The following is a 26,282-nucleotide window of genomic DNA, read 5'->3' on the forward strand; positions in this document are numbered from 1 at the left end:
AAGTCAAGCTCACTAGTGTGATTACAACAGGAGTATCTTAGATGCTATTTTTGTGCCAATACTTAACTTCCAGATTAAACTTAAGAGATATCAACCCTAGGAAAAAGCTAATCACTCTTCTTAAGCATGTAGTAAATGCTAAGAAAGATCCTCAGTCTATTGTAATTTTTCATTAATGTAATTCCTTTTGTCACATTGCCTGATTATGTAGAGGTGAAAATACTCGTTTCCTGCAAAATAACATAACATAGACCACAAATAAATAGGTGGACTTAAAAAAATATATTCCATGAGTCTGCATTTCCTCCAGTACTGCAAACTGGAACTCATCCATGCCTGCCTGTTTAAAAAAAACATACCAATTCTTAAAAAACTTGTTAGAGGCTGAGTATATGCCTAGTTATAAAAGTGTACTTTCTTTTTTAGTCAACAAAATATATCCGGTATCAAGAGACTATTTAGTTTATGGCGTGGGATGAGGTATAAAATTTATGCTACTGCTATAGGTGGAAAAAGTTTTTTCAAATTCCTGTATGAACACCTTCTACATCTGTTGGGAAATCAAATGGCATATAGCTTCCAAGATAAATTTCACACTTCAATCATAACTTGTTTTGTGTATATTGAAAATATAATTTTTTAAATGTAGGAATTTTGTGAGAAAGGAACACATGAGAATTGAAAGCCTGAGCTTTTTAAATTTTTATTATTATTATTATTACATATTTGTTATTTTCCATATGTATACTATTAAGCAAATTTTATGCTGCTTTCTATTGAAGCTAGGGCTGAAGAAGCAGCAGGAATCATAGATCTAGAAGGAACCACAAAAATTCATACTGCTCCTTTTATTGTTGAGGAAACCAAAGCACAGGGAAGTTGAGGCTTGCTTGAGTTTACAGAAACAGTAAGCATTAGCCATTCAGTCAGTAAGCCAGCATTTATTAAGCACCTATTATATGCCAAATACTGTGGAAACTGCTCTGGAAGAGCTTTCAGTGAAATGGGGGAGCGACATGTAAAGTACTATGTGCAGACCTGACGTATATAGCACAAATTGGAGAGAATCTGTAGAAGGAAGGCCTTAGCATGAGGGGGATCCAGAAGGCTTCTTACAGAGATGGGAGATTAACTGGGACTGGAAGGAAGCCAGGGCGGGAAGCTGAAGGAGAGGAGGGAGAGAGTTCCAAGCATGGGGAAAACAAGGACCTCAGAGTCCAATCCACTCTCTCCATTGTACCACTTTAAAAACTGGGTGTAGCTTCTTCATGTTTAAGCATTTTTAGACTGCACAGTGGCAACTTTTTGCCAACACATGGACTAGTCTTTGAAGGGAGCCTAAGCTGGGAGGCTCCAATGCTGCTAGATTCAAGCTCCTAATCTTGACCTTCTAAAGGCATGTGTCAACTCTGTCTCTCTTAGAAAAGTGTGTGTATTTATTGTATGTATACACACACACACACACACACACACATATATAGATAAAATGACTTTCTATGGACATGAACATATAGATTTTTTACTTTACTTAATGGCTATATGCATATACACAGAACCATATGTTTTGCTAGGTCTTAGGGCTTTCATACATGTTTGCTGAATGAATGAATGAATAAACATATAAATGAAAGACAGCACATATTTAATTTTATTCTTGGTACTATTGTTACCTCATGCTTGAGCATTTGCTAAGAAACCAAAGACCACAAATTTCATGAGGAAAAACAGCTCAACTCTTGTTTTCTCTAGTGCCATTAAGATTTTCATCATTCTTTCTTGTTTTAAACTACTTAAACAGATACACCCTTTGTTTAAAAAAAAAAAAATTTAAGGACCTGGGAGCATGTGAAACCCCACTCTCTTCCCTTTCCAGTCTTCCATAGCTAAATGCCTTCCTCCCCAGCCAGCCTGGAGAATACCAGCTTCTAAATACACTGCACCCTTTCAAACTCCAGGCTTTATTGTCAAGCTTCAATTGCCTCTGCATAGCCTTAGAATGTACTTTTTTCACATTTTCTTCCAGGCCCAACTTCTTCCTCACTGTTTCTGCCATTTTGAAATTTTACCTATCCATAGTATCTAACATTTTTTTGAGGGGGTAACTTTTAAATTTTACACTTTAAATATAAAATATAGAAAAGAAAAAAAAGTTGCCATGTACACAGCAGACCATAAGAGAGGATTCATTATAAAACAATACATTTCCATTTCAAGAAAACTCATATTATTTTCAAAGCTGCCCTGCTTTTCTTTCTTGTTGGTTTTTTTTTTTTTTTTTGGTCTGCTGTGCACTTTTTGCTTCATTTATTTTTCCCCCTCCCTCCCTCACTGACCCTAAAGGTGGCTATAATTAAGCATGTATGTATGTTTATGTGTATAAATACACATAAGCAGATATCTATAAACATACATATACACATACATATATACATACCTAAGCAGATATCTATAAAAATTCATACACATAAGAACTTATTAAGTTTATTTTTTCCTGTTTCTTTTTCTTTTTATTCTTTTTCCTGGCATGTAGTATCTGTTTAATAAATTAACTGGACTGAATTCTTCAAGGCCCGTATCAGTCAATAAAAATGCATTAAACGCCTACTATGTTTCATGCACTGAGCTAAGTGCAAGGCATGCAAAGAAAGCAAAAGACAAATCTTGTTCTCATAGAGCTTATAGTCTAATTGGGGAGACAAAATGAAAACTATGTACAAACATGCTGTGCATGTATATATAACATATACACAGATCTTTTCCAATTTATCATATATATGAATATGCATTTGTATATATGACAAATTGGAAGTAATCAATAGAAGGAACTAGAACTAAAGTGGGGTGAGGACAGGTTTAATGTAAAAGATTTTGTCAAACACCTACATCTCCATCCATTCAACAATAAGCATATATTGAGCACCTTTTATATTCAAAGGCACTGGAAGTTCTGAAAAGACTGCTATGAATTAAAAGAATTTGAAATTTTTTCCAGGTCTGAAATTCTATGAATCTATGAAAATGGTCCTTTATTCTCCCAACTACAAGTAATTTCTCTCTACTATGTATGTGAATTCCCACAAGAAGTTGCATAAGAAATGCCTGGCATTAACTGGGCACTTAATGCTTGTTGAATGAATTAATATTACTCAAAATGTATCTGTGGTCTCATCATTTTGGAAGTTCGATGATTCAGGATTCACCCTATCCATATCTCTCGGTGAGATGCTATGTTCTCCAAAAAACTTGCTATATAGAGGCTTCCCTCATTTTCTTTCAAAATCATGATGGTACCAGTGTGACCCCTTAGTTGTCCACTTCTTGAAATGACTAACCCATCTCTTTTGGACATACAATTCATTGATTTTATTTCTGTTCCTTTTTGGATGGAGTTTCTGATTACTAAATGGATAGTCTGCTCATACCCATTATCTGCCTCTCCAGAGCCTTGTGTGGTGCTCATTTTTCACTTGGTGGAGATAATATTCCAAGAATCACTACTATACAACAACACTGGCCACATGTTAGTATTGAAATGATTGGTCTTTGCTTTCAAAGGAAACTTGGGGGTCAGAAAAATAACTTTGCAACTTCTCAAACAATCCAGTTCACTTTCCTCCCTTTTTACTTTGTGACTAAGCTTACTGTCTTGTCTATCCCTACCATTTGTCCCAGATAAATATATTGTTGGATGTGATCCATAGGGTATCCATCCAAATGCATATTGAAGTCTGGGCAAAAGACATTCTTCATCCACTTGATATTTCCTGGGTGGGTAGATAAGCCAACTTCTTGGAGATTTCTTCCAGGAGGCTCTGCAAGATCCTGGAGCCTGATGCAAACAGCATAATGTCATCCATAAAAAAAGAGGATCTGGAGGACCTTACCATCCACAGGAAATCCATCCTTAACCTGAATCTGGGCTGGATCTCTTCCATTGCTTTGGTAGATAACTTGGTGAGCTTTTAGCTCTCAGTTTTATGCTTTGCTTAATGTTTATGACTACAGAATCACTGAATAAAGTTATTTCTATTATCTTTCAAGGAATCTGTATATTTTAATATTTGAACTGCCAATATGCAAGAATGATTTGTTCTACCTAATTTTTTTCATAATTAACACAGCACAGTAGCATCTTACATTCTTTATAACTTTCAGTTATTACCAATATATCCAAATTAATAAGGTTAGTGAAGTTTTCTTGCAAAAACTTCAATATTTATGTAGTAAATTATGAACATTTTCAGGAGTACATTGTTTACTATGACTGCAAAAATTTGACTTTGATATTCTATGCCTTTTGATATCTTCCCCTTCTTCAGATACCTCATTATGTCCCTTTAGAAGTAGATCTCCTCCACTATGGATCTTCTCTAGATATTATTGTTCTAATTTGGTTTATTTTAAGAGAAAATAAAGTAGCCTTTTAGCTGTTCTAGAAGCACCTTCAGGGAGTTTGAACTAGCTGCTGTCATAAAAGATAGAGATCTAGGCCCAGAGTCAAGAAGGCCTTAGTTTGTCTGGTCTTACTTAGCCACTGACTAGCTGTGAGACTTTGCATAAGCCATTTAATAACCTCTGTCTGCTTTAATTTCCTCATCTGTCCAATGAGGATAATAATAGAACCCATCTATATGATAGTTTTGAAGATCAAACGAAATATTTTATAACATACTTAGGACAGTGTCAGGCACATACTAAGTTTTTAAAATCTTTTGTCTTCCCTTTCTCCATTGTGATATTCCACTATCATCAGTGGAGAAAACAATTTAATAAAGAGGTTTTTGAAAATATTTTCCATTTTCACCCCTGAATGTCTTTGAGATGACTTTACTCAGTAAGATATTTTGCTATGGTTTTTAAAAACCTGACTTTACCTTCCATTGCTTCTCTGTATTATGAGTTATGCTCATAATCATCAATTTTCTTAAGAATTTACAGATAAGTTTATATGACCTTGGGTTTGGAAGGGTTATACCAGGGGAGTACAATGCTTGGCAGATTTTATCATGCTGGAATGATTTCAACTGGAAACAGGCCAAGCCTGTTTTATGAAGACTAAACTAGTTAATTACAAAGAGGTACATTACTAGTATGCTTGCCTGTGGTGATAAATTTATTTTGGCCATTGCAACCCACAAGTAAACATTATCATTTAATATGTTTAATGGTTTTTTCTTCTCTTCAGAGTCGTTTATGAACAAGGTGAATTATTAACATTAATATTTTACAATCTTTTCAATTCACTTAAGAGTTTAAAATGACAAATATTTGTGTAATAAATGTAGCTTTTTAAGAATAAGCTATAGACTTTTTTAGAAACTTAATGAAATTTTAGACAAACTATTGAGTTACATAATGGAATTTTTCTTGACATCTATTTACAGATTGTTTCATAAACTAAAAAACTCTCATATATGAATAGCTAAATTAATAACTAAGGTTAATTAGTGAATAGTTTTCTATTGGAAAACCCCCAATATTTATATAGTAAATTATGAACAACATTTTCAGGAGGCACACCTGTCAAAATAGCTAACAATTATATAGTACTTAAAGGTCTACAAAATGCTTTACATATAATTTTGATCCTCACAACAATCCTGGGAGGTAGTTCCTATAATTATCCCCGTTTTTTACAGAGGAGGAAACAATTTAAAAGAGATTAAGCCACCTGCCGAGGGGCCAACAGTTAAATGGCCTTGGCTGTTCAAACTCAGGTTTACCTGATTGCAATTCCGGAGCTCTCTTTGATATTAAGCTGCTTCCCCTTGAAAGAGGATGCACATCTGAACGGATGGCAAGCACATTCTGCTTGTTTTGTTGTTCATGACCCTATTTGAGGCTTCTTTTGACAAAGATACAAGAATGGTTTGTCATTTCCTTCTCCCACTCATTTTACGGATGATAAAACTGAGCAAACAGGGTTAAGTAACTTGCCCAGAGTCAAACAGTTTGGGAGTAACTGAGGTCAGGTCTTCTTGACTCCAGGCCCAGCACTTTATTATGCCAATTGGAATAATTCTCCTTCTGCCTAGAGACACCGTCAGTATTATATGCTAAATGTATTTAAATGAAAAAATAAGGTACTAGAGATCTATTTTCTAATTTTGGCTCTGTCATTAACTAGTTGTACGATACTGGAATTTAGACAGACCTAGGAGAGAGGTGATCATTTGGAGACTGAACAGCTGGGTTCAATCTTGCTTCCAACCCTTTGTGGCTCTCTGGTCACACTAAGTCACTCAACCTTTGGTTCCCCAAACAATTTTTCCCCTTTATTACAAGGCAATTGGGGTTAAGTGACTTGCCTAAGATCACACTGCTAGTCATTGTTAAGTATCTGAGGGCAAATTTGAAATTGGGTCCTCCTGACTTCAGGGCCAGTGCTCTATCTACTCCAGCACCATCTAGCTGCCCCCCACAATTTTCTAAGATCATATATTTTCCACTTGGATATCGGAGGGTGTTTCCAGACCAGAAATTCCTGCCCTAATGAAATACAGACCTGGACAAAATCTTCATAAGGTCCCAGACAAGTTTGTTAATATTCTTGCCCTCAGCTTTCTCATTACAAAACAAGTAACATTTGACAGTGTTTAATGTCACTTTCAGAAATGTATCTCTCATCTGTTCCCTACTTCCTAATAAATGAATCCTGTCTAAAATTTTTCACCCACTTCAGATTCTGATTTATTGTGACAGATTACTCCGTGGTGGCAAACTCATCCATTCCCTCTGGAGGCAGAGAATCATAGAATTTCCAGGACCAGCTAGAAGGGCTGTAATTATTTAGTCCAGGCTCTTCAATGTTTCATTTTTAGATAGCTCTAATGGTCAGAAGGGTCTTCCTCTTTATTTCAGTGCTTTAAGCGATCCACATCTTTTAATGATGTGATCCTTCCAAAGGTGCATTTTGCAACTCTTACATGCCTTTACTTCTTTTGCTATTTTTATCAAAGTATTCCCATAACTCCTTCACAGTTCGCCCAACATGCTGGTGGCTTTCCTTAAGCTCTTTTAATATTCCATCAAGCATTTTGACTTTCTATTATCCCTTGCTCTAAAATCCATGATGTCCTCCCTTTTCCATTCATCTATTTTCTGAATGACATCTTCAATGGTCTTCACTAAGAGCTCATGAAGATGCTCACCTCACTGTGGTGAGGTGTCTATCTATACAGGTTCAACAGAAGTGCTGGTGGGCTCTACCAAGCTGGAACGATTTCTGGATCTGCAGCCTTCACTGAATCTCAGATATCATGCTGGACATCTGCACTTAGCATCATGCTATCTACGTCCACTGAGGGATAGCCATCTTTCCAATCACCTGTTACTTCTTCCTCTCTTCTTCATCCAATCCAGGCCCAAGTCTTGCTGATTCTGCAGTCATTTGTATTCATCCACATCTCTCTATTCACAGCCACTAGCCTAGGACTGACTCTGATCTCTGGCCCCGCTATTGCCACAGCTTCCTAATTGGTCTCCTGGCCTCAAGTCTAAACCCTCTCCAATCCATACTCTTTGAAATTGCTGAAATAATTTCTTCAAGGCATGAATCATTCCCTCAAGCAAAAATCTGTGTTTTTTTTAACCTGTAGGGTAAAATACAAACTACTCAGCCTGGCATTAAAAACCCCCATAAGCAGTCTCTAATATAACTTCAGAGTCTGATTTCACATCAACTTGCTTTATATTGTCCATCAGTTGTTCCTGAACTTGCAGGCTCAGGTGTTTCCTCCGGAGGACAGTTTTTCCGACTCTATCCACAACCCCTCCTCTCAGCCCTATTTGCATATAAGGTCTTTAAAGGCAGGGGATGGCCTTAGGGTGTAATAGCATACTTAGTATTCCGCTGAGTTGATTTGAATAAAATGTGTCAGAAGATGGTCTGCCCCAACCCCTCTCCTCCCCTCCCCCCCCCAGTAACAAGGGTTGTCAAACAAAACAAAGCCACATTCGGAGTAACCTTCAGAGTTGGGGGGGGGGGGGTTGTCAGTCAGGACCACGTGAGGACCTCCCCCAGCACAATGGGCAGTTGGGAAAAATATATTCCAAAGCCATGAATGCAGCTGCACCAGATGTGGGGCCCTTAGATGCCCTTGGCATCCTGGGGCCGCCATCACCAGTCGCCTTGACCTGTGTCCTGCCACTGGACTTTGATGAGTGAGGCTGCCCATGGGACTTCTGCCAAATTTCAATCCCCAGGAGTCCAGACCTCACCCCGTGAGGCCACTGGTAGAACCATCAGTATCCGGTGAGCTTCTCTCCCTCTACTGTCTACTGTTGAAAATGCTCTTATGAAGGCTCTGATATTTTCATTTCATGGTATTGTACAAATCCAGACTTGGTGAAGGGGTTAGTTGGTGCAGGGGAGAGAATGGGCTCAGCAAATCCCAAGTTCAAATCCTTGGTTACTAACTTCCCAGCCATGACCGTGGTCTTCCTTAGTCTGTTTCTTCTTGATATAATAGCAGCTTTCTCACAAGATGTTCAAATAAGATCATGTATCAGTGATTTGCAAACCCTAATTTAAACGCCATTATTATGGCGACCTGAAACAATCAAAAATTGATTTCCTTCCAATCTCGGGATATATTACCTATATTTTCTAATTACCTTATTTAAAATGTAACCCATTTAACAGTCAGGCTCATGGAAGGATAGATTCACATTATTCAAGAATTATAAAAGTGGAGGGCCCCACGTGGTGCCATCTCACGCACCTTGCCTGAAATTCAAGACCCAGGACCTTCCCTGCAACGTCACCCTTCATCCTCACTTTCTAACGTTTCATTTCAGATAATTCAAAGCTCCCGACACCCTTCTCCTCTGATCTAGTGACCTTCCGTCCCCCCATATTGTTGGGGGGCGGTAGCCCCTTGGTATTCCTTGTTTGATCCCCACCTCCATTTGGGACTTGGACCTTTGATACAAGATCTGGTCAAACTAGTCTGGGCTATCTGAGCTGGCTGGGGTTTTACAGCCCCCATTCTAATCTGCTCAGATGGACCAAATGCCATCAGGAAATGGCATGAGGAAATTCCTTTTTGGGAAGAGACTTCTGTCTGTCCCCCAAAGATAACAGGAGAGTCCTTATCTTATTTACATCACTCTCTGGAACCTCCCTACATCACTGCATCTGAATGATTGTGCTCTGGTATAAAAGAGAGAGCTCGGGGATTTTCTCTTTGCAAAATGGGCCTTGTACTTTGCAGCCATTTTGCCCACCGGCTCTCCGGTGTTCCCATTCTAATCAATGAAGACTATGTTTCCATACAGCATTGAGTAGCAAATTCCTTTGCTGCCGACCCCGCCCTTGGTTACTTAGGGGAAGGAAGGAGAGAGAGAAAAGGAACTGAGCCCCCTCGGTCTAGACCTCAGTGTACTCCTCATCAGTGTCATTCCCATTACAACTGGCCGAACCTTGGGGCCTCTTGGCCCTCGGATTTTACAGAAGAGAACTGACTTACCATTTGCAAAGTGCTCTTTGCAGGCCCGGATCTAATTCTCTGAACCTCATAACCCTGTAATATAGGGGCTTGTCTTTTTTTTTTTTTTTAGTAAGTTATTTTTCCTTTTCAAGTTTACAAGTATTTCCTGCTCATTAACCACATCTAGTGCCATTCTTACCCAAATATTGCAAATAAGTCACAATTTCATTATTGTCAGTTTTTATGCAGTTAAAGGCCCACTTTCCCACTTGGGGGGATTTCAGTCTAGGACACCGCGGGCTGGGTCCGGGTCCTCCCCCTCCGGGCTTGTCCGGGCAGGTCCCCTAGCTCAGCGTGCCACGGGTTAGTAAGAGCAGTACTCGGGCTGTCAGGAAGACTTCTCCAGAAACTGGGCCGCAGATCGGAACTGTCAGCTGGGACAGGGCACACAACTCTCCCCTCCCGACCCCCACCTCAACTTCCTCCTTTACAAAATGGGAAAATTAGCATTTCCCCTTGTTATGAGGATCAAGTGAAAATGTTTAAAGCACTTTACAAATGCTATTACTGTTAAAAAAAAAATTTAATACGATTGGGGATGACTCAGTCCCTTGAACCCTCGGCCAGGACAGTCCCGAGGTCGGAAAACGTGCCCTATCGCTATCGAGAGCACGGAATACAGTGGGAGCTCAAAGCTCACTGTAATTAAGCAGGCCCCCAAGCCTTGGCCACTCCCCGGCTGCGGGGCAGGGAAAAAAGCTGGGCGTGGAGAGGTAACCCAGCGAGCCTCCCCGGAGCCGGGGCGCACCCCACCCAGCCCTGCGGCGCGTCGCGCGCCGGGCTTAGGGCCCACCAATTTCCGTTGGGATTGCAGGGTTCAGGAAACGACGTAAGGCGTCCCCTCCTGTCCAGCTAGGGGAGGTGGGGGGGATGAAGCGACGTAGTGGGAACCCGCGCCGCAAAGAGGACTAGAGGTTCCGAATACCCTAAGCACAGACCGCGGCGCGGGGGCGGGGCGGACTCTCGCTTCTAGACCCGGAGTTCGTAACGTCACCCACGCAACCACGCGCTCCGATCTTCACCTTCGCTCTCGGTCGCGAAACCTACCCCTTTAAGGGAGGAGGGGGGAATAGAAGCGGAAGGCTTAGCAACTTGATTGACATGCCTCAAAGCCTATCAGATTCTTCGTAGGCGTCCAACCAGATTTAAATTCTCTTTTCAGACACCGGATGAAATGAAGGAAGAGGGAAAGGGGTGGGGTGAGGTAAATAATTTCTCGCGAGATATTCGCCTAATCTCGTCTCTAAAAAGTGCTCGAATGATAGGGACGCTTTCCAATTAGAAGTCAAGGGGAGGGGTTGCAGACCAATGAAAAGGATGAAGAGGTGGGCTCACTATTCTCCCCGCGCGAGATGAACCGTTACAGGACGGGCCTATTAGCCAATCAACCTCGCCAGAATTAAGGTCAAATGACTCTACAGTGTAGCAGGGGCGGAACCACCGACTGGCGCGAGGAACCGTTAATACGGACAACGGCAACAACCAATAGGATCCTCTCGCTAGGACGTCAGGAATCCAATAAGAGAAGTTGGGCGGGATTCTTCACTTTGCGCTGGGAGCTGGGAAGACGGACAGAGGGAGTTCCCAATGACTTTGAGGAAGAGAGGCGTTCACTGACCAATGAGGGCGGTGGGGCGGGGTCCATTGCCGCGGCGGTGTCCAAGATGGCGGCGTGGGATTCCGCTGTGTGAAACCAGCGCGGGCAGGCGAGCTACCCAGTTCCGAGGCGGCCCCGGACAGTCCTCAGCAATGAAGGGGAAAGAGCGCTCTCCTGCGAAGGCCAAGCGCTCCCGCGGCGGCGGGGAGGAGTCAAGTACCCGCGGGGAACGAAGCAAGAAGCTCGGCGGCTCTGGCGGCAGCAACGGCAGCAGTAGCGGTAAGGCGGACAGCGGCGGCACCCGCCGGAGCCTGCACCTGGACAAGGGCAGCAGCCGGGGCGGCAGCCGCGAGTACGACACTCCGGGCGGCAGCTCCAGCAGCCGCCTGCACAGCTACAGCTCCCCGAGCACCAAGAACTCTTCCGGAGGGGGAGAGTCGCGCAGCAGCTCCCGCGGGGGCGGGGAGTCCCGCTCGTCCGGGGCGGCCCCCAGCACAGGCGGCGATGGCGGCGGGGGTGGCGGCGAGTACAAGACTCTCAAGATCAGCGAGCTGGGTTCCCAGCTGAGCGACGAGGCGGTGGAGGACGGGCTGTTCCACGAGTTCAAGCGCTTCGGAGACGTGAGCGTCAAGATCAGCCGCCTTCCAGGGGGCTCGGGCGACGAGCGCGTGGCCTTCGTGAACTTCCGCAGGCCCGAGGATGCCCGGGCTGCTAAGCACGCCCGGGGGCGCCTGGTGCTCTACGACCGGCCGCTCAAGATCGAGGCGGTCTACGTGAATCGGCGCCGCAGCCGCTCCCCGCTGGACAAAGAGGCTTACGCGCCAGCCACCGTGGTGGGTGCGGCCGTGGGGCACCGGCACCCCCCGGGGGGCGGGCAGCGGGCCCTGTCCCCCGGCGGCGCGGCCTTGGGCTACCGAGACTACCGGCTGCAGCAGCTGGCCCTGGGCCGCCTGCCCCCGCCGCCTCCGCCCCCGCTGCCCCGGGAGCTGGAGCGGGAGCGAGACTATCCCTTCTACGAGCGGGTGCGCCCGGCCTATAGCCTGGAGCCCCGCGTGGGCGCTGGCGCCGCCCCTTTCCGAGAAGTGGACGAGCTGTCCCCCGAGGACGGGCAGCGCGCCAACCGCACCCTCTTCCTGGGCAACCTGGACATCACTGTGACCGAGAGTGACCTGCGCAGGGCCTTTGACCGCTTTGGGGTCATCACCGAGGTGGACATCAAGCGGCCCACGAGGGGCCAGACCAGCACCTACGGCTTCCTGAAGTTCGAGAACCTGGACATGTCCCACCGCGCCAAGCTGGCTATGTCCGGCAAGGTCATCATCCGCAACCCCATCAAGATTGGCTATGGCAAGGCCACGCCCACCACACGCCTCTGGGTGGGCGGCCTAGGCCCCTGGGTACCGCTGGCAGCCCTGGCCCGGGAGTTTGACCGCTTCGGCACCATCCGTACCATCGACTACCGCAAGGGCGATAGCTGGGCCTACATCCAGTACGAGAGCCTGGATGCGGCTCACGCAGCCTGGACCCATATGCGTGGCTTCCCGCTGGGGGGGCCCGACCGCCGGTTGCGGGTGGACTTTGCAGACACGGAACATCGTTACCAGCAGCAGTATCTGCAGCCGTTGCCGCTCACCCACTATGAGCTAGTGGCCGACGCCTTCGGACACCGTGCCCCTGACCCCCTGCGGGGGGCCCGTGACCGCACCCCACCCCTGCTGTACCGGGACCGGGACCGGGACCTCTACCCAGACACAGACTGGGCACCACCCCCGCCCCCAGTCCGTGAACGCAGCACTCGTGCAGCTGCGGCCTCGGTGCCCGCCTACGAGCCTCTCGACAGCCTAGAGCGCCGGCGGGATGGCTGGTCCCTGGAGCGGGACCGTGGGGAGAGAGACTTGCCCAGCAGCCGGGACCCTCCACGCAAGAGGAGACTGCCCGAGGACGGTGGGGGCCGGCATGTGGACAGGTCCCCCGAGAGCGAGCGCTCCCGGAAGAGACACTGCCCCCCCACGCCGGACCGCAGCCCGGATCTGGGCAGCAGCCGAGACCGCTACAACAGCGAGCCTGACCGGTCATCCCGCCTACTGCTGCTCGAGCGGCCCTCCCCGGTGCGGGCTGACCGCAGGGGCAGCTTGGAGCGAGGGCAGGGAGACAAGAGGGACCGCAAAAACTCTGCCTCGGTGGAGCGGGACAGAAAACACCGGGCGCCTGCGCCCACGGAAGGCAAGAGCCCCCTGAAGAAGGAGGAGCGGACAGAGGCCTCGGTGCCCAGCACCAGCAGCGCGGCCAAGCTGAAATCACCTCCGCCGAAGACCGAGCCTCCCCCGGCTGCCCCGCCAGCGGCTGCCCCCAAGCTTTGCCTGGCTTGGCAGGGCATGCTTCTGCTCAAGAACAGCAACTTTCCCTCCAACATGCACCTGCTGCAAGGCGATCTCCACGTGGCCAGCAGCCTGCTGGTGGAGGGCTCCACCGGGGGCAAGGTGGCTCAGCTCAAGATCACCCAGCGCCTGCGTCTGGACCAGCCCAAATTGGACGAAGTGACCCGGCGCATCAAGGTGGCCGGGCCCAATGGTTACGCCATTCTGCTCGCTGTGCCTGGCAACTCGGACAGCCGCTCCTCAGCCGTGTCTGAGGCCACCACCTCGACTCAGAGGCCGCTCAGGAACCTGGTGTCCTACCTTAAGCAAAAGCAGGCGGCTGGGGTCATCAGCCTCCCTGTGGGGGGCAACAAAGACAAGGAGAACACCGGGGTCCTCCATGCCTTCCCACCCTGTGAGTTCTCCCAGCAGTTTCTGGATTCTCCTGCCAAGGCACTGGCCAAATCTGAAGAAGATTACCTGGTCATGGTCATTGTCCGTGGTGCGTCCTAAAAAGTCCATGTGTAGCTTGCATTTCCTACTTGACATGGTTCCTAATGTGTGATGTGTTATGGGATACAGCATCAGACACACAACTTTTATTATTATTTTTTTTTAATTAGATGTTTATTTGTAGCTATTTCCTCCTTACATTTCTATAAACCACTTTAAGGTAGACGTCAGGAAAGTTTAGCTGTTGGCATACAAAAGTGAAGGGGATCATCCTGATAGATAGTGGCAGGCAGATAGACCTGCTTTAACAAAAAATTCCCATCTTTTTATTTGTAACTTTTGTCCTTTATCCTCATTTTTGTAAACTTTAGTTTAAAAAAATATCCTCTAAGTTACATACCCATATATTGGAGAAGTCAGAATTTGGAAAACAAGTTAAAAAAAAAAACAAACCCAAGACTGGCAGAAGAAACCATATACACCTAAGAATGACATGGCCTCTGTCGTACTTATTAATCTGATTGAAAAGTCTAAATGTTAGGTTTGGTGTATATGTAGATTATTCCTATGTCACAATTATTTTGTTTTATTTTGACTAAAATTTGATCAGGGAGTGCAAATGTCAGGTGGTACACTGTACAGCAGTTTAATCCTATTAATCAGGTATTTGAGTATTTCACATAATATACAAAATTAATTCCCAGAAAGTATGCTTTAACACGTGCATTCTAGCATCTATTCATGAGTTCTACTGTATCCCATATATGCACTTTTGGTTTGTAGCTGTGACTGTTCAGTAAATATTGAAGACTATGTTACAAACCATATATGTCTTGTGCTTACTTTAGTATGCAAGAAATAAGTAGGTGCTTTAAGAAGAAAAAAAAAATCTAGTCAGTATAGGTGTTTTTGTTTTTACTGACTTTTCAAAGAAGTGTAAGAGGTACAATTCATACTTAGTAGTGCATACTCCAAAATTAAATGTTTGTCATCAAAGGTGGGTTTTAATTTTTGTGACCATTTAAGGTTCTGGCTTCAGAAATAGAAAGAAACAGTTGTCTACAGGCTTTTAAGGTGTATCTTAGGTCATTGGGCAGTAATCAACCACATCTCGGTTGTAGAGTTTTTGGTTGGTGATCTAAAAAATGCCTTAGACCCTTTGTGGGATTTTTTTTGGGGGGTGTCCCCACACAATACTTAGACATTGAGTTTTAAGTATTACTGATATTCATGTACAGTGGGCTTATCTGGTATCTGGCAAGTTTAAAAAGCTGAATAGATTCCAGTGTTCTTAAAGCCCATTTTTTGTTTTCCCCAGACAGCTTATTGTATACAGCTGGTCCCCAAATGTAGATGTAAATGTAACACCTCTTAAAAAAATGTTTGCTCAATTGGATTTTGAATTCTGTCTCACAGTCCACCTTTGTGAGTTCTTTTAACTGAACATTATTTCTGTTTTATAAGCAGGCATTCTGCTGCTTGTGTATCTAGCAACTCATCAGTGTCTTATTTATTTATTTTTAATATATCACTTTAACTTTGACTGTATTTTGCATTTTCCTTCCCACCCCACCCCCCATGGTGATGACCTCCACTAATATAATGCCTGTAGTTCATATTAAGTTATGAATAGAAACCTCAGGAAGTTCTGGATTATGGTCACTATTAATCTGTGAAACTATTTTACTTGTTGAAAGCCTAGTAGAGCTTGGCTGTTCTTTCTATTTTCAGTGAGGATGCTGATACTTTGAAATAGCACCAATAATTACCCAAGGGAAACTTCATATGTTAAATTCATCATTTGCTTTTTAAAAGATTGTATTCATTGTTTTCCATTGTGGCAGGTGTCTAGTGCATGCCAGCATGACCCTCATCACTGCTGTAGTATCATCCTTTTGATTTTCTTTATATATTTGTAAGGTTTTTGTTTTGTTTTTGAAACTGTGGGAAAAATTTCACAGTTTTGATGACTGTTGTGGAAAGAAAGTAAGTGCTGGATTTTGAATTTGAGGTCCTTGGTATACCTTTGGGGAGAAAATTTGATTAACATTAGGCCTTTTATGTTTAATGCCTTTTGAAAAGCAGTGATTGGGACTCAAATATGCAATAGACACCTGTTTTAAAAACTGATGCCTGTATGGGGTCAAAATACAGTTAATGCTTAGAAATACTTTTATCAATTTATTTCATTGAGTTTTTGGAGCTCCTTTTGATAAAATGAACAGGGAAAACAATTTTTTGCTCATTTTGAAGAGTAAGCTTGTGGCATCTAGTTTTCACTATGATCCAAGGTATTTTTTTCAATCAGGTTGATTTGAAGGGTAACAGGAATGGGCAGTACTGTGCTTTTACTTCCTGTTTGAATGTGTATTTGAAGTTTTACAGTTTTTGTTAGATCTGGTAATTTGTGCTTCCTGCTCTATTTGTGAAATAGGTTTAATATTCTTGAGTGTGTAAGGTAAAGTAATTGATTATGTCTAGGACGGCAATTATCTGGGTGCCATCAATTCACAATACTGCCGTCTTATCTGTGTTGTCTATCCTGTTGTACAGGTGTGTAACATCAGTAACTGTTCATTTCATTCAGAATTGGGAAATTCTGAAAGTCTAGAACCATCTTGGTGGTGCTCAACACGATTAATTTAAGCCAGAATTTTATAATCCCATCATTGGATTTTCTACAACAACCAAATTTTCTTCATTCTGGCTGTGATGCAGTTGATGTTTCTAGAACTTAGTTCAATTGAAAGAACATTATTTCTACAAAGTATTTAATGGCTTGATACACAAGAAAAGGAAAACATCAAGATAATTAAGCCTTTTGTATCAAAATTCTGAATTTTTAGAGGAATGATTGGTTCCTTAATTGTCTCAACTGCTGGTCAATAACTTTACCTAATCTGTTTTGTTGAATGAAAACAGTTCTTCCAAGGGTTATTATTATAAAAATTCAGTTCTTCTTTTAAGTTAAATTTATAATTTGAAGCCCTTTGTTTCCTACCTGGTATAGTTGAAAATTAACTTTTCTTTCTAAGTATAAAAACCATCAGAAACTTTCAGAAGTAACAGAATGAAAAACCACCTTAGGAGAGGGTCTTGAAGACTTTTGTAGAAAGGACATTTTTGGTGTGTGTAATGAACAAAATTTGGGGGGGTCTCTCTCATTTCCATGACTGGTTTTGAGATATTTTCAAAGGAGTCCACGGAAAATGAGAAGCAGCTATTAGATTTATAGACTTAACTCCTATCCTCTTGATTATAGTGGCATCCTTCAAAGCAATATTGTCACAGGTAACTAGTGAACTGTTAAAACTTGGTGAAGAATTTGTATATAAGATTTAAATAGTGTTAAAACCAAGGATCTTAAAGGGTTTGCTGGTTATTTAGCAGTTCTGTATATGGAAATGGTTCATCTTGTCTTTGAAATGGTAACATAGCCCATTACATTTTAAATGGCTGTGTACATTGACCCCTTTTCTATGCTATCTGAGTGACCTATTGCTGGAAAGCTTATGATAAACAAAAACACCACAGAGGTGAAAGTTTGACTAATTCATGTAGTCATCTCCTCCCCTCCCCCCACTTTTAAGTTGCCTTCAGGAAGACTCATTTAAAAAAAAAACAATGCAAATTATAAGCTTTCACTAGATTTTTCTCTGTGGAAATTTTTTGTTTCTCCTTTTTTTTTTTTTTCACACACTCGATTGTAAAGGATATTTTCAGTTCTATAACCCTAAGCTTAGCTTATTTAAAAAAAAAAAAAAAAAAAAAAAAAGCAAAAACAAAAACCAACCTGTTGTTCTACTTGTTATGTGTCTTCATGGAATGAATTCATTTCAAGGTTTGTGCCAGTGGGTATTATTGGTGCTTTTTGAAATCAAAGTGGACTATCCAGAAAGGCCTTGTAGCTTATGTTCATCTATGTATTGTAGGGAAAAAATATGTTGTAAACATTTGTACTTAATAACCTTTTTTTCCCCCTCTGCAAGCAAAGCTGGTGGACAGCGGATGAAGATTTGGAATTCTAAGCTCTAATGGACCTTTTTGAAGAGAAGTTGAGGCTTATGTGGAATTTACATGGGCCTCTTGATTGGAAGAAAGCTTATCTGTTTAGTATTTGTGCATTTTACTAAAATGGCAGCTTTAAAAAGTTGTGTATCTGCTATTGTGATGCCAATGCCCGTGTTTTAAGTGGAAAAAAATGACCTCTTTGCTTTGTGCTGTGTACACAAGATTTCTGGAAAAGTAAAGGAAAAACCCTTTTTATGGCTCACACAGCTTAAAAGTAGCTGTCACTCAAACGTGCGCTCACAGTTGAGCTGATTTTGTTTCATTCTAAATAAATTGTTTCTTTTGAGGAAAATGTTTTTCTGCTTGGAAGTGAATTGACGACAAACCTTTGACCCCTTTGTTTGCAGCGGAGGGGGTACTTGCTGCTGCTCAGATCTTGTATGTCTTGAGCAAGAAGCAGTTAAACCATCATTTCATGTTGACAAGCCTGGTGTGTCAAATCTGAAGGATCTCTAGTGAATGTGTTACTGGGGGTCATTTGCTGCTCAATCCTCATCCTTTGGAGGGAATGGTGCTGTTTGCTGGGATGCAAGAAGCAGGGAGAGCACCTTAAGCCTCAGAACATTGCACAAGTCTGGGGCTTTGCTGGTTGGAAGAGCTGGAGTTGCTGAATTTTAAGTTTTGATTTATTTTGTTCACCCAACACGTTTGGCCTTAGTTTCATTTTTAATTTGAAGAAAAAGTTTGAAATTGCTTTGTCTTGCACTTAAAACGCTCGCACCAAATTGCCAAAAGAAAGAGAAATGCTCCGTTTGCTTTTAAATGTTAATGATGTTAATAAAGCCTTTGCTGACACATTTGAGGAGCTCCTCCGTCTCCAGGGGCTTCTCACCAGTTATGCAGTCATGGGTTTAGTTCTGAATGGATGAAGAGTTCCTGAGAGCTAGCGTTTGTAATTAAAACCATTCATTGGTCTCAGTGCCTTATTTGACCTCTGGTTCCACAAGCCTTGGATGTGCATGCATCGTGATGGTTCCGTAGGTACGAACGCACACTCAGTCCCTGTCACTCCGGTTTGTAGTACAGATTGTGAGGAAAAAAAAGGCATTCCTAAGGAAAGCAAGGGTTTGCCTTAGTTCCTGCGTTGTCCTGTATGGGGGCTCCTGAGTTTTGGAAGGCTGCTCCCTGTATAGGAGCACAACTCCCATGTTTGCCGCAGGAGACATCATGGCACGGGGACGACGCCAGAGCCCAAGAGGAAGCTAACCTTGCTGCACCATTCTGGCTTCAGACACCTTTTGTTGTTGTTTGCCAATTTTAACATTAACTAGTTGCAGACGAAGACAACCCTGAAATGCAGGCTTATCTGGCTTGTATTGAATTTTAACCTCGGATGGAAGAGCCCTAGTGCTGTCCGTCTCCATGCAGGATGTTGATTGCTAGGCAACAGGTGCTTATCAACAAAGGATGCCACGATTGTACTCTGCACAAGGTGGTGTTCCCGTGGCAAACAGCTGTGTAAACTTGTAAACAGGTAAGGGGGGTTTTCAGAAGTCAAAATGCATTGTAATCTGTAGGGAGAGGGTTTTTGCTTGTGTTCCCTGCTGGATTTCTGCAGATAGAAATTCTCAGGTGCTTGTAAGGCTCTATTACTAACACCTTCCTCCTCGCTAAAGTACCATGCTACCAATTTCCATATGTGGGAGGTAGAATGAAAACTTCGGTACTAAGGCTATTTTTTACTCTCCTTAGAAGAACTCCTTAAAGAATATTCTTTTATAAGATATTGGAATCTTAGATAGCCAGCTTGGACTTCTGCATTAAAAATCCTCTCCATATTTTAAATATTGCCAGGGCCCTAGTTTTCTTCCCAGGTCTGAGATACTTGTTATTTACCTGTTCCCTGATGTTGGGAGCAGAGTGTTGGGGGGCAGGTGCAGAACCTGATCTTGAGATGAACTACTTAGTATTAGCAGAGTAAGATTTCTTTTGTAGGGAAATTTACTGTCCCATGAACTCAGGAAATAGGAACATTATTCACTTGTCTATTCTGACAAGAGACACCTGCTACAAGAAAAAGTATTCTCATCCATAAGCATTGAATCTTAAACCCAGTTATCAGTAGTATTGCCATTTTTCTCACAGGAATAATCAAGAGTTTAGGACTCTGGCCTAGAAGGGATGAGATTGCAGGGCAAAATTCATAGACCTTATACCAGAAAAGGAGATAGGTTATTTGTATAAATTTGGTTAACTCTACAACCATTTGCTTGGAGAAAAGAATATTTGAGGAGTTTAAGAAGACTGGTTGCCCTCAATTATTTGTACTTTTTTCCCCCCTGATCTAAGTAGTACGCTCAAATTCATTACTCAAATCCTATTACTTGTGTCTGTTTGACCAAAGATGTAATTATTTTGGAGTTTTACCTACCTCAAATAGCTTAACCTATTGTAGGGAAAAAGGCAGTTTCATTAGAACTTAGCTATTTTAGTTCTTCACAGGATTGGACAGTCCCCAGCTCACTATTACATAGCACTTAGTATGTGCCAGTCACTGTGCTAAGTACTTTACAATATATTAACTCATTTGATCCTTGCAGCAAGCCTGAGAGATAGATGCTGCTATCACCCCCATTTTACAGACAAGGTTATGAAGGTAAATAGAGGTTACATCATTTGCCCAGAATCACAGCTAGTAAATGCCTGAGTTCAAATTTGAAATCTGAGGCTTTCCTGACTCTAGGCCCAGCATTCTTGGCTTCTGTGCCACGAAGGAATTTATTTTATGTATATTTCAGAGTATTCAGGCTTAATTTTTGAACAGGAATACTTAAGACATTTAAAAGAAACACCACACAAAAGAAGATTTTCATTGAAGATTTTTGGAAAGTGATTTCTTATCTCAATTTAAAAAATATTTGTATTTGTCATAATTGCCCTTTTATTAGTAATAGCATGTTAAATCATAGGTATCTCACATACTCAAATACGTAACAAGTAAACAACTCTTGGGGAAATTCATGTTTTGGACTTTTATAAACTTTAAATGCATTTCAGGTTGTTTTATACAAAAGGAAATGGGAAAAAAATTATATGCGTAAGGAGTTCACATATTTTACCTAGATAAGGACAGATTGACCACAGGCTGATGAATTTTTTGGTTTACAATGAGTCTGAAGACCTAAGTCAGAGAGGAGTTTTGATCTGAATTAGAGTTAGATGTAGAGATCCTACATCAGTGAAATCATGTTATTGGGAGTCTGAAGACCTCTTATGGAGGAAAATACAGAAAATAATTAAAAAAAAATTGGTAAAGGGTAGGGACAAGTAGATAGCACAGTAGATAGAGCACCAGCCCTGAAGTCAGGAGGAGTTGAATTCACATCCGACCTCAGACACTTAAATTACTAGCTGGGTGACTCTGGACAAGTCACTTAACCCCAATTGCCCTGGGGGGGAAAAAAAAAAGTAAAGGATAAAGCCCTTTCCCCACAACTGTTTTGTTTTTTTTGGAAAGAGATTGCCATTAATTGATTTAAGGATATTTTATGAAGACCTGTGATTATAAAGTGATTATTTGTTTGAAATAAATAGCCAGCTTTCCAGATGATTATCTTTGTTATGATTTAGGTTTAAGTGCTACTGTAAATAAAGAGCACTTCTAAGGACTTGTATACCTCTAAGCTGAACAAACACATTAACATGTAAAAAGAGGTTACTCAGTAAAACATAGATTTTTTTTTTCTTGCTAATATATTGATAGGTCACAAGTTAGTATGACAGTCATGTAATAAAATGACATCCTTGATGGTGACCAATCTCCTAAATTGGTGGTCTTTACTTGAAATAACACATTATTTTGAATATATGGATTTTGCAGTCATCGGGGCCTAACTCTTGATAATCAAGGTGTGAGTGAATAAAACAGTCCTAGGTGAAACAAAGCCTACTCAGTTGTGTCCTTTGGTGAGATAAGAAGTTCTTGACTCCATAAATTTACAAGTCATTTGGGGAAGTCAATGACATTAAGTAGAAAATCTACAACCATAAAAGAAATAACCCTACAGACAAATAATAGAGCTAATCCCGGGAAGTATGTGATTATTATGTAGGCAATCACTGAAGATTGGAAGAGGGGTCGTGTCTGACTGGGGAACTCTGAAGACCATAGACATAAGAGAGAGGAAGGCAAGGTTGGGAGACAGTCACTTACCTTTAACAGAATAACAAAAGGTTGGGGGAGGGACCTGGGAGAGAGTAAGTTTTGAAAGGGAGGTATTTTAAAAACTGAAGACTTAGTTTGAGCTGGAAGTCCATTTGGGAAAAAGGAGTCGGGTCGTGGATGATGGCAGTACTCCCGTGTACTCAGATGGAGCTTTGACTATAGGGGAGAGAGTTAAACAGTCTGATCTTATACTTTCTCCCTTTGAAGGGTTGTAAAAGAGATAGGAGAAAGATAGTCTACCAGGAGAACTTGGAAGTAGAAAAATGACTGAACAAAAGGGGTAATTTGGGTATTTAGGAAGTCATGTTAAACAGGGTAGGGATAGGGACTGGGGTGATATTTACTGGCTTAGAAAATTCTTGACCAAACCAGAGCAGTAGCTGCTAGTAACGAGTCCAGGGTCACATAGCTGTAACAGTTTTCTGCTGGCACTCAGTTGATCGAAGTTGTCCAGCTTAGTCTTGGTGAAGAAAAACCCTTATGTTAGAGAGCTAAACTGACCCCTGAAGAAGTTAGATAAATTAATCAAGGATATTGTCAATGGCTGAATCATTCTCGAGTCTGTAGGTTAATCTCCAGTGTTAGGACTACGTTAAATTGAAATCCCAACTGAAGGCCAATGTGCCTTGAACTGAGAATTGACTGGTTATGTATTTTTCAATTAGCTATGATCCTAGCTAGGCTGCTAATAGTAGGATTAATGAAGAAAAATTAGAGCTAAAGGTGAGTGTATATGTATTGACTAGTGTTCCAAAACTAAAAATAAAATTGTTTTCTGTTTTGAGTGATTTATGCATTATCAGTGCAAGATAATCAAGTCATTGCCTATAATGGGTACAAATTTAGTCTTATATTCACATATTTAATCAACAGTTATGTGCCTGTCTTGTGCCAGGCACATTGCTTGGTCTGTACAGATTCAAACTATGAAATTTGTCCATCCGAAAGAGTTTATGTTCTGTTGGGAAAGATGGCATGTGCCAAGGATAAAAGGACCAGACTTTTGGTTCCTTTGGGGTTTGGAGCTCTGGGGTGAGGCTCTTCCTCCACCCTAGAGGTGCATACCTCCTCCACCCCTTAGTTTCAGCAGCCTGGAGCAATGAGGCAGGTGGCAACTTGACCAGGCTCATGTGGCCACCACTTGGACTCTAGTTCTTCAGCCCTGCTACCTCCAGCATAAACATGGAGGAGTCCTTGCTCAGAATCGGGAGGGGAGAAATTGGGGTAATCAGGAGAGCTTTCACTTAGATCACTTGAAAGGAGGGAAGGTACTGGAAGGACTTTAAGGGTGGGAAGATGGCAAAAGAGCTAGGGCAGGGAAGGCTGGAGGGCTCTAATGGCTGGAGGGCAGCAGAATGCTCTTCCCTCCAAATGTAGTTTTTTTCAACAATTGTTATCCAGATTAAGGCTCTAAGGATATCTCTAACCCTATTACTCCCTTTAGCTTTCTTCTCATGCTTTTTAAAAAATTTCTTCTTTTCAACTGTAGTCGAGATATTATGGCCTAAAAAGTTATAGTAAGTTTCACATTTTATAACTTAATGTAACTTAATGTCCTTAGACGATTGTCTTTTCCTTGTTGATTTGACACAGGTTCCTCTTTATAGAATGTTATTGTACATGAATCAAGTAAAGGGATTGTGTGTGTGAGTGTGAGAGAGAGAGAGAGAGATTAAGAGATTAAATTTTTATTCCTCTATTCTTTTCGTTCACCAACAAACTAAAAACATTTTTTTTTTAGATCCTGAAAGACTTAATCATATATAGAGTCATAGAATTTCATAGCTGGAAGAACCATGTAACATAACTAGAATGGAATTTAAATGTAAAAGTAACACATTGTAGACACCTATCCTCTAGTAGATAGATTTAAAGGAGTTACAAATTAGTTGAACTTATATTTGAACTTAATTTTTGTCCTGTTATAGGAAATAGGAAATATCACAGATCCTTTTACATAAGGTAAGCAAATACCTGATAAATGACTATTTTGAACACCAAAATAAAACTAATGATTCAGAATCCAGCAATCCTCTTTCAACAAATTTTGCTATAATCTATTTTTAATAGTGGCAAACTAAGAAAGTAAACTATATTTTATTCTGAGTCATTTGTCGTGCAGAACTGTAGCTTTGATAATAGCTAATGAGGATTGATGGTCAAAATCTCTTCCCTCCAGAAAGACAAAATTATTCAAAGAAATATTATATTTATTGTATTCTCAAGGTAAAGAAGCTTACTAATATGTATTAGAAAGATTTTTAGCAAGTAAGATTCAGGCAAAGAGTTTTCTAACTCAAAACCTCAGTTAAATTAACCTCAGGAAAATTAACCAGAATGTTTACTTTCTGGGTAATAACTTTTTTATTTTTTATTTTATTTTATTTTTTTAGGCTGGAGTTAAGTGACTTGCCCAGGGTCACACAGCTAGGAAGTGTTAAGTGTCTGAGACCAGATTTGAACTCTGGTCCTTCTGAATTCAAGGCTGGTGCTCTATCCACTGCACCACCTAGCTGCCCCCTGGTAATAACTTTTTTAAAAGTTAGAACTATTGTGTATTTTTTCAGGTAAAGAAATCATTGTTTTACCGATAGTTGTTCAGTGTTTCTGTAAAATTCTAGAGTTGAGCCTAAAAACCCTTAAGCTAATTCAGTATAAGCTTTTTCTTGATTTCATTTTGGCATCCCAGTAAGCTGTTGTGCCTTCATTTCCTAATCTATGTAATTAGGGGTAATAACTGATGTGCTCTAGAAATCAGCATACATTTTAAAGTATGAAGCAGGGATCAGTAAACTCAGGTTCCTCCAGTCTGTTTTTGTGTGGCCCATGAACTAAAGATAGTTTTTACATTTTAAAATACATGAAATAGAAAAACAGGCAATGGGCTGGATTTGGCCCTAAGGCTTTAGTTTGCTGACCTTGGTAGAATGTAAAAGTATTTAAATTATTTTTTTTTTCAAGGGGAATGGGGATGAGAATGAGGAGTCAACATTATATATAATGTGGGACTTTTTTTTTTTCCCCTAAGATATATGATAAAATTTTTAGCATTCCTTTTTACAAGATTTTGAGTTCTAAAGTTTTCTCCTTCCTTCTTTCTCTCCCTGCTCCTCTTTCAAAGAAGGTAGGCAGTTTGATCTAGTTTATACATGTGCTATCATGTAAAACATTTCCATATTAGTCACAATTATGAAAGAAGAAACAGATTAAGAGGAAAAAAAAGCCATGAAAAAGTATTAAAATTTTTAATGGAGAACCAGTAGACATGTGAGTTTTTTAAAGATTGCTTTAACTTGCATTATTTTAAGTCATTCTGGGTACCAGAAAGATGTACTATGTATCTCAGGTTCTTTATATTGCCTTGAATAATTAATTTTTTCCATTTTAAAAGTTGGGGTGTATACATCTGTACTTTGGGGAGTAGTGGTAGAAGGGGATTTTGGGAAATACTGTTTTTTCATCCTATACTTGGCTGGTACTCAGGGCTGGCCTATAGGTTTTCATTAGAAGTAAGAGAATCACTTTTAGTTGATGAAAAACATTATAAGAATCACTCTTCCTGGACATTTTTGAGATCAGATGGACAATTCATTCTATAAAATCTTTGTGGAACTTAATTTGATTGTTTTTGAGTAGGGATACTTTAGAGTGCGCATTTAAAAAAATGATATTAATGTAGTGATCATGATTACAGTTATATAACTTCCTTTTATTCTGTCTGCCCTTCAATGAGTATATAGCTCTAGTTCTGTAATCCCAGTAAGTTAATTGTTCCGCTAAAAAAGAAAAAATATTTTTAAGCAAGTAGTAACAAAATGATTGGTTAAACAGTTTGTTTTTTTTTTCCCTCCTGGGTCTCTCTTTAGGCACTACTGACAATCAAAAATGTTATAACGGGCTTTGGAATCTGGTTATTTTAACCAGCGGCTAAAAAGATAAGTTCTCATGGGCAGACTTCTGGCAGGGACACTTGTCCTTCTGTTTCTTTAGAAAATAGAAACTGGGTTGGAAGTCAGAGCTGCACAAAGGGAAGAGTAAGTTTCCTTTAAATTCCATATTTTAACCCCCCCCCCAACCTTATTGATGGTGGCATAATGTCAGTTTGATTCCATGAGTATACAAGAGCTCAAAATCTGAGGTCTTCTCAA

At 41.4% G+C, this 26,282-nt stretch overlaps 1 protein-coding gene across 2 annotated transcripts in view; it reads left to right on the plus strand.

Annotated features, from left to right (window-relative positions):
- The first annotated feature begins 10,001 nt into the window (after positions 1–10,001).
- Positions 10,002–26,282, plus strand: part of RBM15 (RNA binding motif protein 15) — a 47,384-nt gene continuing 31,103 nt past the window's right edge. For both annotated transcript variants that reach the window (XM_074262963.1, XM_074262964.1), the window contains exons 1-2: positions 10,002–13,947; positions 17,893–19,443. In XM_074262963.1, the coding sequence (XP_074119064.1) occupies positions 11,112–13,947; positions 17,893–17,933 (2,877 nt within the window). In that variant the 5' untranslated portion in view covers positions 10,002–11,111 and the 3' untranslated portion in view covers positions 17,934–19,443. The remainder of the gene's footprint in view (positions 13,948–17,892; positions 19,444–26,282) is intronic.

This window comes from Sminthopsis crassicaudata, chromosome 4 (assembly GCF_048593235.1).
Source record: "Sminthopsis crassicaudata isolate SCR6 chromosome 4, ASM4859323v1, whole genome shotgun sequence".
In the NCBI taxonomy this organism is placed as follows: Eukaryota; Metazoa; Chordata; class Mammalia; order Dasyuromorphia; family Dasyuridae; genus Sminthopsis; species Sminthopsis crassicaudata.